General features: G+C 45.6%; 1 protein-coding gene across 1 annotated transcript in view; it reads right to left on the reverse strand.

The window, feature by feature from the left end:
- Positions 1–14,548, reverse strand: part of SLC67A1 (solute carrier family 67 member 1) — an 80,977-nt gene that overhangs the window by 23,580 nt on the left and 42,849 nt on the right. The window contains exons 6-8 of the mRNA XM_082194560.1: positions 12,749–12,864; positions 11,460–11,570; positions 6,779–6,879 (exon numbers count right to left, since the gene is read on the reverse strand). Of these exons, the coding sequence (XP_082050686.1) occupies positions 6,779–6,879; positions 11,460–11,570; positions 12,749–12,864 (328 nt within the window). The remainder of the gene's footprint in view (positions 1–6,778; positions 6,880–11,459; positions 11,571–12,748; positions 12,865–14,548) is intronic.

The following is a 14,548-nucleotide window of genomic DNA, read 5'->3' on the forward strand; positions in this document are numbered from 1 at the left end:
CATTTATTGGTATGCCTTGAGCAATTCCAACTTTGGTCATGTTCCATATTCTGAATGTCAGCTTCAAGTCAGAACACTTTTAAGAATTATCCTTTTAAAGGAAAACAATGTGCTCCACAAGTCTCTTATTGTGCTTCTTTAATCTTATTCATGGCCCTAAATCTTGTCTCCTCTCGCCCCTTCATCCTTTTTCACCTGGTGATCAAGCCCCAGAAGCCTTGCCAAATATTGTATGAAAAAGAAGAAGAAAAGGAAACACTCGTGGATGAGAACAAAGATAGAAAGGTTATCCAAATAAAAGAAATGAAAAGAAAATGTTGGTCCACTAAAAAGGCCAAGAGCCAGATGTAATCTTGAGCAACTAGACTCGCATAACTACTGGGGACACTAGACAAATTTGCACCAAAAGTTACTTCTCACTATTTCATTAGGGCTTGAACACGTTATCACAATGTGGGTGTTAATGTGCATCCATATCAGCAATGCACAAAGACATTGACACTGGCAGTATAAAACAGCAGTGGTTTGAGAACTGGACTTTAGGTCTACGCCAATGCAAAGAAGTTTCTTTATTACAGAACAGGTGACTCTATTTCATCAACTATTTACACATGACCATAAGAATTTACCATTTAAGGACCCACTAATCTTCTTCATGTCTTCTGCAGCTAGAAATATATTGACACAATTATGGAAAACAGCTACTAAATTAACTCTGGAGGCATGACGGGATAAGACTATGGGACATAGCTCTTGCGGAGAAAGTAATGAAGCATCTTGGAGCACTGAGGAACCCAAAGACCAAAGATGATTCTGAAACTGTACGGTACATGTTTATTTGGTACCCTGGAAAGGACAATGATTGTCCCATTGTCACCAGCTACTCACAGCTCACCCTGGGACATAGAACATGCTTCACATATAATCAACTCTGCACTATTGTACAAACCTGCTTAATGTTTGACTTAATCATTTACATTGTATATGCATGGAATTTATTTTGGGGGGTGTTATATGGGGATTGTTTAAGTACTTCCATAAGAATAAAGTTTAAAAAAGAAAAGGAAAAAGAATGCATTGAGCTCAGGTGTAGAGCATGCTCTTTGCATGCAGGAGGTCACAGGCTTAATCCCTGGTACTTCCAGCTATAGCTTCTTGTTTGACACCCAGTGACAACAACACCAAACTAGATGGATCAACAGTCTGACATGGAATAAGGGAATTTCCTGTTTTTCTAAGATTGTGCAGCTGTATGAATCCTTCATGGAGGATAAGGCTAGCAGGGGCTACTAGCTATGATGACTATGTTCTACATCTATAGTTTGAGACAGTGCAGTGCTGAACACCCATCACTGGGAACTGCAGGTGTGGAGAGTGCTGTTGTGTTCAGGTTCTTCTTGTGAGCTTCCCCAGAGCATCTGTCAAGCCACTTTGAGAACATGACGCTGGACCAGGTCTCCTTTGGCCTGATCCAGCAGGCTCTTATGTTCTCATGAACCGAGAGAGAGAAATAATAGAAACCTTAGCCTCCTCCTGGTTGGGGTGTTGTACATTTATTATCCAAATTCTGGCTGACACCCTGGCCTATGGACTAGATTTTGCATTTACTGTCATTTAATTAGAACTGGGAGGAGTCCAGGAAAGTGAGTGACATATGATTAACTCTTCTGTTGCAAGCTAGTCCAGGGAGAAAGGCGGCTGTACTTTTGCTGGATATTCTTATGTACATGAATGTAGATGAGTTACACACTTAAGAATGTACACGGATGCAGAAGAGTTTCCCACACTAAGCAGTAGAGACTGGCAGGGCTATGCGGGTAGGGTTGCATTGCTTTTCCGCCTGCCCCACACTGCGCATCGCTGAAAGATGCCAAGAGGGAGCAGCAGGGAGTTGGGCACTTTATGGATGCCATGTCAGAAGGGTTGGATTGGCTCTGCTGCTGTGCCTACGCCATGCTGAGCTCCCCACTACCCTCCCCCTCACCATCTCAGTAACAGGCGACATAGGGCATTGGAAACTCGGAACAGTGCAGCCCCACTGGCTGCTACAGGCATTATGCATAGGCAGCACAGACTTCTCCCCACACATGTGAAGTTTGTGCAATTCTCTGACACAAAGAATCTCAGCATCTATTTTTTATTTTAAGTTTCCAGCCCTTATAGTTACAAAACCATTTCTGGAAGATATAATGCCATGTCACATACACACACCCCGACTTGGGCCCCAGGTTATAGGTGCCCAGCAAGAGCAACATGACATCACGTTGCAACATGACATCATGATGTCATGTGCTGAGCTCTCGCAAGGCCTTGGACAGCATCTCCAAGGCCTTGGATGTGACTTCTGGTGCTTCGCGAGGTACCAGAAGTTGCATCAGGGGCCCTGTGGTAGGGGTGACGAGCACCCACAACAATTTTTTTGTGGGTGCTCAGGGCCCCCTAGAGATGGTGCCCCTGCACACATATATATGAAGAGATTTCAGTGGTTGTCTCAAGTTCCTGCCGCCTCACCCCACTTGTGTCCAATAGGAACACAGAACATAGGAAGCTGCCTTGTAGTGAGTCAGACCACTGGTTCATCTAGTCCAGCATTGTCTACACTGACTGGCAGCAGCTGTCTGGAATTTTAGGCAGGAGGTGCCAGACATTGAACTTGGTAACTTCGGCCTTCAAACAGGAGTTAAACTACTGAACTATGGTGCTTCCTCAAATAATGGCTTCATCATAAAGAAAGAAATAGTAGAATAAAGTGTTTGTCACCTCTCCTTTGGCATTCGCCAGGGCTGGGGAAATGATATGAAAATTATGTTATAATTGCATGTAACCATATATGGAAATAACTGGCAGCTCTCCAGTTTGTATTTCTGATGTGGTTCCTAGTCTTGAACAAATCACCCACCACTGAAGCCAAGTTGTTTCCTCAGCATGTGTACATAATAAGTGTGGCAGTGCTAGATCTTGATCGACATAATTTGCCCACAGTTCCTTCCTTTAGGAAACGGCGAACCTCTTTCAAGTCCGAAGGGGCTGCTCATAAAAACTAAACGCTGGCAAACACATTAAAACACATGCTTTGAATAGACAAACAAGCTTCTCAGGACCATAAAATCAGAATGGCAGTAGAGTGAAGGGGCAATGTTCTTAGGTGGGAAGGAAGAAGAAGAAGAAGAAGAGTTTGGATTTGATATCCCGCCTTTCACTCCCCTTCAGGAGTCTCAAAGCGGCTAACATTCTCCTTTCCCTTCCTCCCCCACAACAAACACTCTGTGAGGTGAGTGGGGCTGAGAGACTTCACAGAAGTGTGACTGGCCCAAGGTCACCCAGCAGCTGCATGTGGAGGAGTGGAGACACGAACCCGGTTTCCCAGATTACGTGACTACCGCTCTTAACCACTACACCACACTGGCACACTGGAAGATGAACAGAGAAGAAATGGCTTAAAATTCTTGGGTGCGGGGCACATTTGATCTGCAGATCAGCCATCCCTGCTTTAGAAGATCACTTATTTTATGAACAGCAGCAAAAAAACAAATCTTTGATGCATTGAAGAGGCACTGGCTCTGGATTGGGGAATTTTCTTCTGCAGGAGCATAACCCATTTCCCCCACCCGCCCGATCCGTACCCCTCCCAATCTTGTTCTTAATGTGGAATGTATGCTATGAGTACCCATAAACAAATGGTCTTCTCTTCCCACTACAGCAGATGCCTCACTGTTTCTGAAACACAATGGGTGTGTGTCTGTTTGAGTTTTCATATAACCAAGCCATTCTTTTCTGAATGTACACACAAACACACAGGGAGATTTAAAGCAAACAGGATACTGATAGAATTGCCTCCTTCCTTTCAGTGATAAGATCAGCCACTTTCCCATCCGGAAGCTTAAAAAGAAAGTAATTCACACATTTGTGTATTTCAAAGAGGTTTCTCCTGTGAGGAGAAGAAATCTAAGCAAAACTGTGGGACTGACATTTGCTGGACGATAAAATAAAAGGCATACACAATGGGATTTAATGAATGAGTCCTGTCAGCAGACGCCCTGTACTGCTTGAGCAATGGGGTTCTCCCCTTGCTCTCCCCCATATCCCCATATCCCCCTATACCCTTAAATTGGCTTCAGGGCAGGGGTCAGGAGAACCCCAGAAACACTGCATGGGGAAAGGAGAGAAGGGTGGGGAAAATTTTTCCACTTGTGGAATGAGCAGAGGAGCATGATGTTGAATTCCTTCCAAAATCACATGTATTGCTATATAGTCCATAAACAATCAGATCTGTACATGTTTACAGGCATCCCCACATGCATCCAGTTGGCCACTGTGGGAACAGAATACTGATCTAGGATAGGTCAGGCATGGGGAACCTTCAGCACACAACCCAAATGACTCCTGGCAGAGCTCGTAATTTGGCCTGTAAGGCCATTTGGCCCCATCCAAGCTGACCTGTCACTCAACATCAGATGTGGGGCAAGTAAAGTGAATGTTGCAAAGGGACAATTCAGAGCCTTAAAGTGCCCTCCTGATGGTTGCTCTGCAGTGGGAGTGACATCTGGTGCTGTTTAAATTTAGTGCCAAATACATGTCCTGCTATTTTGGAATAAATCTGCTCTGCTATGCAGCTCTCCATTGGGAGTTTCCCTGTGCAACCAATTTCAGTGGATTTGCATTCGGCACAGAATTTAAAAAGCACCAAGTGCAAGCCCCACTGCACAGGCACAACCAGGAGTGCACAGCTTCAGAGTGATCATTTGCAACAGTGCTCCAAGCAAGGCCTGCTTTTGTCTGGCAGCCTTTCTCAACCTGTGGGTCCCCAGATGTTGTTGAACTACAACTCCCATCACCCCTAGCTAGCAAGGCCAGAGCTCAGGGATGATGGGAGTTGTAGTCCAACAACATCTGGGGACCCACAGGTTGAGAACCGCTGGGAGGGTTTGGATCCACATGTGATCACAGGAAGGTGAACCCACCCACCTGTCAAAATCGCAGGGGTTGGCCTAGATGACCTTTGGGGCACCTCCCAAAACTACAACTCCATGATTCTATGAAAAAGTGGCTCATAGAGGGGTGGGGCACTTATTGACCCTGTCCACTAGACAAAAGTAGTCCCCCCACCCCCAAGATCAACCTTTGCTCTTTTATTTCTTTTTTTTCTTTCCATTGAAATGAAAATTACATTGTGCTTATGTTCATAATTTATATGATGGAGAATGTCTTAAAGTCTACTAATTAGCACTCTATTATTTTAATTAGCTGTCTATAAAATCTGCTAAACAGCAACCATCCAATTATAGTCAGATGAAATTCACCGACTTGTTAACTTCCATAACCCTCAACACAATGGAGAAGAAAATGGAGCTATATAATCCAAAGCCAAAAAGGGCTGCTTCCTGCAAATGAATTCAGCAGAAATGACAATTATCACAGCGTCTGCATCAGATACCTTTAGACAGTTTTACATACAGACTTGGCTTGAAGGCTGATCTGATAAACCTCATGACTCTTTTTGTAAGCCATGTGTCTTATGCCCTTTTATAATGTGGGGGTTTTTTGGAGGGGTGTTATTGGGTTGTTGTTTTTATTTTTATTATGTAGTTTGTGGTTTTATATTTCAATTTTATTCTGTGAACTGCTCTGAGACCTCCAAGTATAGGGTGGCATATAAATTCAACAACAACAACAATAATAAAAGGCACACAATAAAAATATTATAATAACTCAGCCTAAAAAGAAGAACTTTCTAGCACTCATGGGCTGCGTCCCAGAGAGCGATACTTTAGACAGGCCTGAGGATTTGCACGTATTACAGGAGGATATTTGACCTTTTTCTGGGAACAGAGAACACCCGTGAAATATCTCAAACCTTCAAATATCACAAAAGTATTTGAAAGCCCCCCTTGCTTTCCCATGTGGTATGGGAGGCTGCCGTTGGAGAAACACAAGTCCAAAGCCTATTTGGGCAACTGCCTCTTGGGATTCATTCTAACAAACATTTTATGTTAGAAATGTGCCATAAATATTCGGAACGCACAACTACCATCAACATCCCCCACCAACATATTGCAAAGAGAGTACACAGAGAGGATTGTATTGGAGAACAAAATCCTTTGTGGGGAAACAGAGAGGTGACCAATAAGCCTAAGAAGCCCTTTTCAGGCGTTCTCCCCTCAGAGGACAACAATTGCACAAGGGGAAGGGTGGTGTCACACTTGCTGCCCCTACTCCCACCACTGTTTTCCTTCCAGCCCCTCTCCCTACCATGAGGGAGAAGGTTTGAAATGGGGAGCCCTGCTCCATGTGTGTAGCAGAACCCCGAAGGCTGATATACAGGTATATCAGGTGATATACAGGTTTTCCCACAGCACCTAGAAATTCTCTGTTCAATCTGGTCCTGGCCATTCCCTATATACTCTGATTTTCTTAGCCGCAATAACATATGCATTTGTGCTTACTCAAAAATGTCCCAGTCCAACAGTGGTGCATCCCATTTCACCACCAGCCACCCCACCACCTCCACTGGAGAAGTGGCACCAGTGGTGGGCAGGGCACCCACAAAGACCCTGCCGGAGGTGGTGGCTTCACCCTGCCTAATGGGTGGGCCAGACCCAGTCAGTCCTCACCACAGTGAAAGTCCACCCCCCAACTCATTGAGTCATCGTTATTGAAACATAGTGTATCTTCAGGCTAGAGGTACCCAAACCCCTGGCTGGACTTTCTTGAAAAGTTTTTGATAAAAGACTTTGGGAGACGAGAGATCACGGCAGCTCTCAGTGCCAACCTTCCTTACCATTTGAAGGATTCCACAATATGCCATCACGTACCCAGACGCCGCTGCTTCCAGACCAAAGAAATCGATAGATACGATAGAAAACATGATCAGGAACACACCTAAGGTTAAGGAAAAGGCAACCTCTTTTTAAAAGGCAGGTGGCAGTGCTCAGCGCTGTTAACTAGAGATAATGGGGCAGAAGCCATGTAAACTATGTATCTGTAGTGGCCTGCAAAGGTGCAGTGTTGCTGTTCTCCTGGGTCTCATATGCAGCATGTTGCTGGTGCCTACCTGTGGGAGAAGGGGAGTAGTCAGGTGCAGAGGGCTTGGGGCTTTGCAGTGTGGCTGAGCCAATCTGAGGCTCTCACCCCTAGGCTCCTGCACAACCCTTGAACTCCCCAGGCCTCAGCCCTCCTCCTGCAGTAAGCACCAGCAACACACCATGTGTGGAAGCCAGGAGAACATTGGTGCTTCATTTTTGCCACCACACAGGATGCCACTACGTGCTTTATCGCCACTGAACTATACTTTCCCCCCTTAAATGCGGTATCTTTTAAAACTCAATCATTTGGCATGTCTAAAATTGCAATGCCACATACTTTTTCTTGCTCTCTTTCACCCAAAGACGTCTGAAGCACAGTGTAGTGGTTGGGGTGTTGGGAAAGGACTGGGAAGGCCCAGGTTTCAAATCCCTACACAGTCACAAGTTTCACTTGTGTGACCTTGTGACACACTTCCTTAGCACAGCAACAGGGTTGTTGTAAGAACAAAATGGAGGACAGAGAACTATGTGTGCTACCTTGAGCTCCTTGCCCGAAAGGCAGGATATAGATAGATTAGATAGATAGATAGATAGATAGATAGATAGATAGATAGACAGATGATAGATAGATGATAGATAGATAGATAGATAGATAGATAGATAGATAGATAGATAGATATAGATAGATAGATAGACATGCATATATATATATATACACATGCAGTCAGTAAGTAAATGCTTATCTGCACTAAAACATATACCTCTCATTTGTAGAAAAATAAGTATCAATTTATGTTCTTGGACAGCTAACCTATGGAGTTAAGCAGTGAACACTAGATCATGGTTAAGTCTAGCACAGATGAAGTCCACATCTACATCACATGTGCAGGGAAGCCAATCCACAAGCGCTTTAAAGTAAGTCTTACTGAGTCCAATCGGGCTTACTCTCAGGAAAGTGTGCACGGGACTGTAATGTTCAGCAGAGGCATGCTTTCCAAAGTGAGTTTGTTTGGAGAATACCATAATTAAGTGGAATGTGTTAGTGCTTTGTCAGTTTCTCAAAGGTTTTCTTGCTTTGAAAAAGAGGCTTCCATTTCTCTGCATTATCTCTCAGGGAATGTTCAGAATTCTTTAGAACTTTGGTGGGTCTGGGATTTTGAGCTTGCCTCATCATTAAATGGTGGCCAAGGGTGTGTGTTCTTCTTTTCAGTAAGCATTTCCACAGCAATCTGCAGCCTCCCTGGCTGCAATTCCTGCTGTGAAAAACCCCACAGGAAGGTGATATCTTACCCTGGCCTTTAACTGAAGCAGAGGAAGCCAGATAGGCTGCAGAGTGCAGCCCAATAGTGAGGTGATGTGTAGGATGAAAGACAAGATATCTCCAAATACTCATCAGTCACCTCAGAAGTAAAGCAAGTGTGACAAACCCCTTGGGAAGATTACTGAATCTTTCACTCCGCTTTGATATTTTTCAAATACCATTTCTTTTCTTTTCTCTAATTGATGGAGAACAGGGCAGATGGACACCTGTGGAATTGTTAGCACAGCACTAACCTGTGTACATCACAGCTTTGCTTATAATATAAATACAGGCAACACTATAATTTGGGCTCTACATATGTGTACATTACTAAAAATAATTATATGGTTGGAGCAACGAGATGAAAATAAATGAGAACATTTATCGGAAGGTTATCCCTCCAGCATTGAGGCATGAATAAGTGGATAACAGCCAAATCTCCTTAAGATGTAATCTCAGCCCTTCTCAGGGTCTCAGCAGGTTGGATCAGCAGCCGCAGAGACAGGCTCAGAAAGAGCATCAGAGCACTGGGCAGCCCAACCCTGTGCATCTTCATTCAGAAGAAAGCCCCACCAAGTTCAGTGGGGATTAAGGACTGCAGAGGAGTGAAGCTTAAAAAAAAAGCAGTGGTAGTGCTCACACAATTTCATGGTAAAAATTGTGGGATGTGAGATAGGATTAGACCCTGTTTCCTTCTTCTTATTCAATTATATAGATGGCTTGATGAAAAAAGAACACACAAGACCTTGTTTCGTAGGTGTTGACAGCAGCAAAAATACTATACGCAAGTAAATGGAGATTACAGGTTATGCCAACTCTAAATGAATGGATTGATAAAATCTGGGAACCCATGTTAATGGCAAGATTGACGCATTATATGGGGACAAAAGAACCCATTCAGTTTAATGTGCACAGGATCAGATTGAAAAGGGAAGATACAGGACTGAGATAACAGCTGGAGCCAGAAAATTTGCCCACATGTAGCTTACAAACCCAAATTCTTTTTCATTCAGTTTTTCAAATGTAATCTCTTTAAACAATGGCAGAGTATTATTGGGGGGAGGGGAATAGGAGCCCACTTATTCAATATTGTAAGAAAAACATTCCATGCTATACCTGCAATTTAAAGGGTGTTTTGTATTGTATTGAATTCCGAGAATTTCTCCTTTATTTAAGAAGCGACGCAATGGTGTATAAAGCACAGAGATATTGAGTTTAAGATACTGAAGTAAGTGGTACAAAAGCTGCTTGCCTAGTGGGGAGAAGCTTCAGGAATAGTTTGCTGTGAGGGGTGTCACTAACACAGTGAGGCAGGGGCAGGGGCGTAGCATGGGTTGTCAGCACCCGGGGCAAGGCAAGTAATTTGCGCCCCCTAGCCCGTGGATTTGCGCCCCCTAACCCTAACCCCCAGATGTTGCGCCCAGTGCGGCCGGCCCCCCCTGCATCCCCCACGCTACGCCACTGGGCAGGGGTTACGTGCGAGCACTGGCAGAGCCAACCCAAGCAGCCCTGACCTCACCAGTGGCGTAGCGTGGGTTGTCAGCACCCAGGGCAAGTCAAGTAATTTGCGCCCCCTAGCCCGTGGATTTTTGCACTCGAGTGCGAGCGCGCCCCCCCAGATGTTGCGCCCGCCCCCCTGCACCCCCACACACTACGCCACTGGGGCTGGGGGCAAGCGAAGGAGCCAAGGACCCCCCCAAGGCTCAGCAGGAATTTATTAAGCCGAAGCCCCCTCCCCTCGGGCGCCTCCCAGCCCCCTCCTCTCCTTGGGCTGTAGGTGGAGCTCCAGATCCGGGCTTGGCGAGCGCCTCTCCTCCTCCCGCCGGGACTGGGGGCTTCCAGCCGTGCTCCATCCTCACCCCCCCCCGGCTGAGACTTGCGCTGAGAGCCGGAGCCAGCGGTGCCGCCTTCTGCCGGGAGACCCTCGCCCGCCCGCCGGCTTCCTCTCGGAGGGTTTAGGCGCGGCGAGGCCCCTCGGAGCTCTCCTCCCTCCCAGTCTCCCAGTCGGCAGAAGTAGCCGCCGCTTGTGGCTGGGCCGAGGGGATGGCAGCGGCGTCAGGGGGCGGAGGCTGCCCGTGCCCGGCCAGGCGTCGGTGGCGGCGCCGGCGCTGCTGCAGCGGCTGCTCCTCCTGCGAGCAGTGAGTGGAGAGCAGCCGCAGCGGTGGCGGGGGGCGCGCGCGCTAGGGCGCAAGGCTGGCGGCGGCGGGGAGCCCAGCGGAGGAAGGAACTTGTCCCTTCCCTCTGGACTCGCCCCCCCCCAGATGTTGCGCCCGGTGCGGCCGGCACCCCTGGCACCCCCCACGCTACGCCACTGGACCTCACCACTCCTACTAAGCAGCAAAAGGCTACTGATTTAGGTCCACCCCACTGAGCAAGTCACTTCTGAAGTGTCATGCAGCATCTCTAATAGTATAAGGGTATGTTTGTGTAATTAGAAGTTACAATAATGAGTTTTAAATATAGACACAAGCTGGACATTACGTTGATGGTGTGTTTAACTCCTGTGCTAAGGATTCCCCAGGTCCTTTTTTACACAAAAAGCTACACCTGTTGAAATCCCCTCTTCTGCACAAGTATTAAAGCAGTAAGAGCCCTGGCCTCATTTTAATTTGGCCACTTGCTAATGGCCTCAGGTGCTGAAGGCCAGCAGGACATGGCGTGGTAGGCCAGAGGCACTTACCTGACCTCCAAGCAGGTGAGTTACTGTTGTTTAAGTGGAGTGGGAAGATCAAGAGGGTGGCTAGGTCAGTGTGGTGTAAACGTACCAGCAGAGTCAATCCAGTGCTCCTGGCAGTGTGTTTGCACCACATCACCCTTATCTCTGCCCCACCACTCCATCTGTTACAGGTGGAGGCTAAAAAAAGCCAAACCCCCTAAATAATTTCTGCAGCAATGATTCTGGTGGTAGCCCAATGCACTCTTAGACTGACCACATGCTGACTGCCATCAGGTGTAAACCGACCTAGCTCATTAGTTATACTGGAGTATGCAACACTAAGCATTATATGATTTGCCACTAAAGGAATACATTTTTCTGCTGAGAGAGAAACACAAAAGATGCCAATAATCCCTAAGCAACAATCATATCTGACTGGAGATCTTATATATATATTTTTTTAAAATCTCACAGCACTCACCTGAAGGAAATCCAGAAAGTACCTTGATTAAAAAAACATCCATTACTCCTGGAAGTTTCATTAGGCGAACAGTTTCTTTGAGACTAAATACACTAGTGGACTGGGACACACCTAGAAAAATTTAAAAAGTAGGTTAAAGTCTGGGAAACTAGGTGGGCACCAGAAAGTAAGGAAGTCATATGATATCTGAGCACAATGGTTTCTTTCTTTAGGAACACTTTCTATGCTCTTCTCTCTAGCACAGGTGCCCTTCCTATGGAACATGACTGCACTGAACATGCAATAGACATGCACTCCAGAATTTTATCTTTGACAGTAGTATCATCCTATGCACAACTTTTCTAAAGTAAGTCCCATTAAATTCATTGGTGCTAATCCCAAGAAATTCCAGTGTAAAGTATAGTAGTTATGTGCCTAGATTCTATAAGAACTTTTATCCATTACTTTCTTAAAGCTGAAGCAAGCTGCAGACAAGGGCTTAATTTCTTGAATAGCTGATTATTGTTATTTGCGTTTATTAGTTGCTTTTTACAAAGGGAAACATACATTCAGGCCAAATATAAAAACCAGAATAAAATTAAAATGTGAAAGCCCATCTATAACATGATAAAAAAGAGATCTAATTCATCTCTAAAAAAGTTAACCTTATGTTAACCTAAAGAATACATGTACTGTGAAATCTTGTATTCACTGCTGAGAATGCTGGTTAGTATTAATAAATGTTTCATTCGATGGAACCCCTGGTTCTTGTTATAATGGACCAACACAGAGGCATGATATTGATTAACCTCACTTCTATGGCAGCCCCTAAGTTGTGGAATTCCTTCCACACAGAGGTGTGCCTGGTACCTTTGTTATGGAGTTTCCATCGCACGCCGAAGACACACCTCTTTACTCTGCCCTTTGACTATACACATAGAGATGATATATATTTAGGACCCACCCTGTTCTTTTGATTGCATTTGCTTTACATTGATTTCAATATTGTATTTTTAAATTGCTATAACCTGCCTTGGAACCTGCCCTGGTAAAGGACGGGTAATAATAATAATAATAATAATAATAATAATAATAATAATAATATTACATCAGGGAGGGTGACCAATCTGTGGTCCTCCAGATGCTGTTGGACTTTGGGTCCCATTAACCCCAGCTGGTACAGCCAATGGCCAGGGATAATGGGAGATGGAAAAGTTGCTCACGTTTGGCTTACAAACCGAAATCCTTTTTAGCTTAGTCTTTAAAGCGTAATCGGTCGTCCCGAAAGATCAGAAATGGTAAGCACTCACTCTGGTGTGCAGCATCTCCTTTCAACTGCGGCTTTGTCTGCGCAGGGAAAAAAACGAGGACTGTCAATGCACACGCGAGGCATCCTGTTAGTGCAACGTAGCAAGGAAAGTAGACGCTGTCGATGGAAAACAAACAAACAAAAATGGTAAAAGTAGCTATTATGAATGCCAAGCTATGGGGATAATATGGGGAAGGCCAAGCTATGGGGAAGCCATCCATTGCCTCAAAATCTTATATGTATAACATTCCTTTATTTAAATTTTACATAATATCCTCTTAATTCAGCAGCATATATACAGCATATATTCAAATATAGATCCCTCCAGTCTTCCAAGCCCTGCCTTCCAAGATGAAGAGCACTTTGGGATCATCTCATCACCCCCCAGTATTTTACACGATTCACAAAGCAGTCTGAATTCTCCCCGCACTCCACCTGGGGGTGGGAGGTTGGAGTTGGCAATGTTGTCCTTCCAGCTAGCCCTGCTGGCCTGTGCCAACCTGCCTGCAGCTGCCACTTTCACTCCACTGGTGTGGAGCTCGATCTTGCAACCTGCAGCCACTTTCGGAAAGCAGCAAAGTGGGGTTTTCTAGGGGCATGCAGCCAGTGGGGTTGAGTCAGCCTGGGATTCATTGGAGCCTCATCCAGCCCCACTGGCAATCTGCCTTTTCCTGCCTCTTCCACCCTGGCTGCTGCGTGCAGCAGGGCTACAGATGCAGCGCTGGCCCTGCTATACCGCAGAGCCCCATCAGGCTGTGGGGCAGGGATGGGGAGTTAGGGTTGCTCCCTCAGGCTACAGCTCTTCACCTCTTCATCTGGCAAAAGTCCCATTGAACGCTATGGGACATACTCTGAGCGAATATGTACAGGGTTTCTCTGTTGGCGACCAATACTTGTAGCAAACACACACCTGACTTCCTCATAACAGACAGTGGCGTTGCCGATGAAAACTTCAGGAAAGAAGCAAACACACTTTTCATTTTATGTTATCCCAGTCAGCACAAAGCAAACTATGAAATGGCAAACAAGAATGATAAAGAGGAGGAAGGGAGTGGAGTCTACAGGGCTTGAAAGAGGCCCTGCTGCCAAAACTTAAACAAGAGGCCATGGGAAACCATGGTCTCCTTTGTGGTGGCCTCATGTCATGTATATCAAATCATCTTCTCTCCATTGAAAGATAATTGTCTTCTCTTCCATATTCACTGAGGTTTATTACTATTCTCCTTCAATGCAGATTAAAGCTGTACAAAACACAAAGGGCTGAGTAAGGATGCGGGCACAATGATTGCCCACGTCTTACTGGCAATGTTTCTGTTAGTGTGACTGTGCATGGCAAGTTAGGGAACCTTTTTTTCAGTAGTGGGACGTGGTCCCTGGTTGGGGGGGGGTAATCTCTTGAGGGTCACATGCTGGCAGGGAGGCAGAGTCCATGGTGGGCAAGGCACTCTCTCTCTCTCATTCTGTTACCACCCTTTTCTCCGTCGGCCACCCAGTTTCCTCTCAATTACTCCTCTCCTTGCCATCCACATGAAACTGAGCAGAGGGCTGGTTCCCACCCCATCTGCAAGGGAATTTGCCTTGGAGGTGAGAGGCAAAGTACGGCACATTATTCACATGTATTTGCATTGCTGTTCACCATATCCTTTAGGAGATTTTTAGGAGACTCGGGTGTTTTCTCAAAACAGATGGAGGAGCTGTTGAATAGCAGCAAGATGCATCATGGTGCCATTTATTGCTAAAACTCAAAAGCAAGAGTCAAGTTTCTCAGTATGTGCAACTGAAGAACTTCAAAGGGCAAAAT

The sequence above is a fragment of the Podarcis vaucheri genome (assembly GCF_965113315.1).
Source record: "Podarcis vaucheri genome assembly, chromosome: 1".
NCBI lineage: Eukaryota > Metazoa > Chordata > Lepidosauria > Squamata > Lacertidae > Podarcis > Podarcis vaucheri.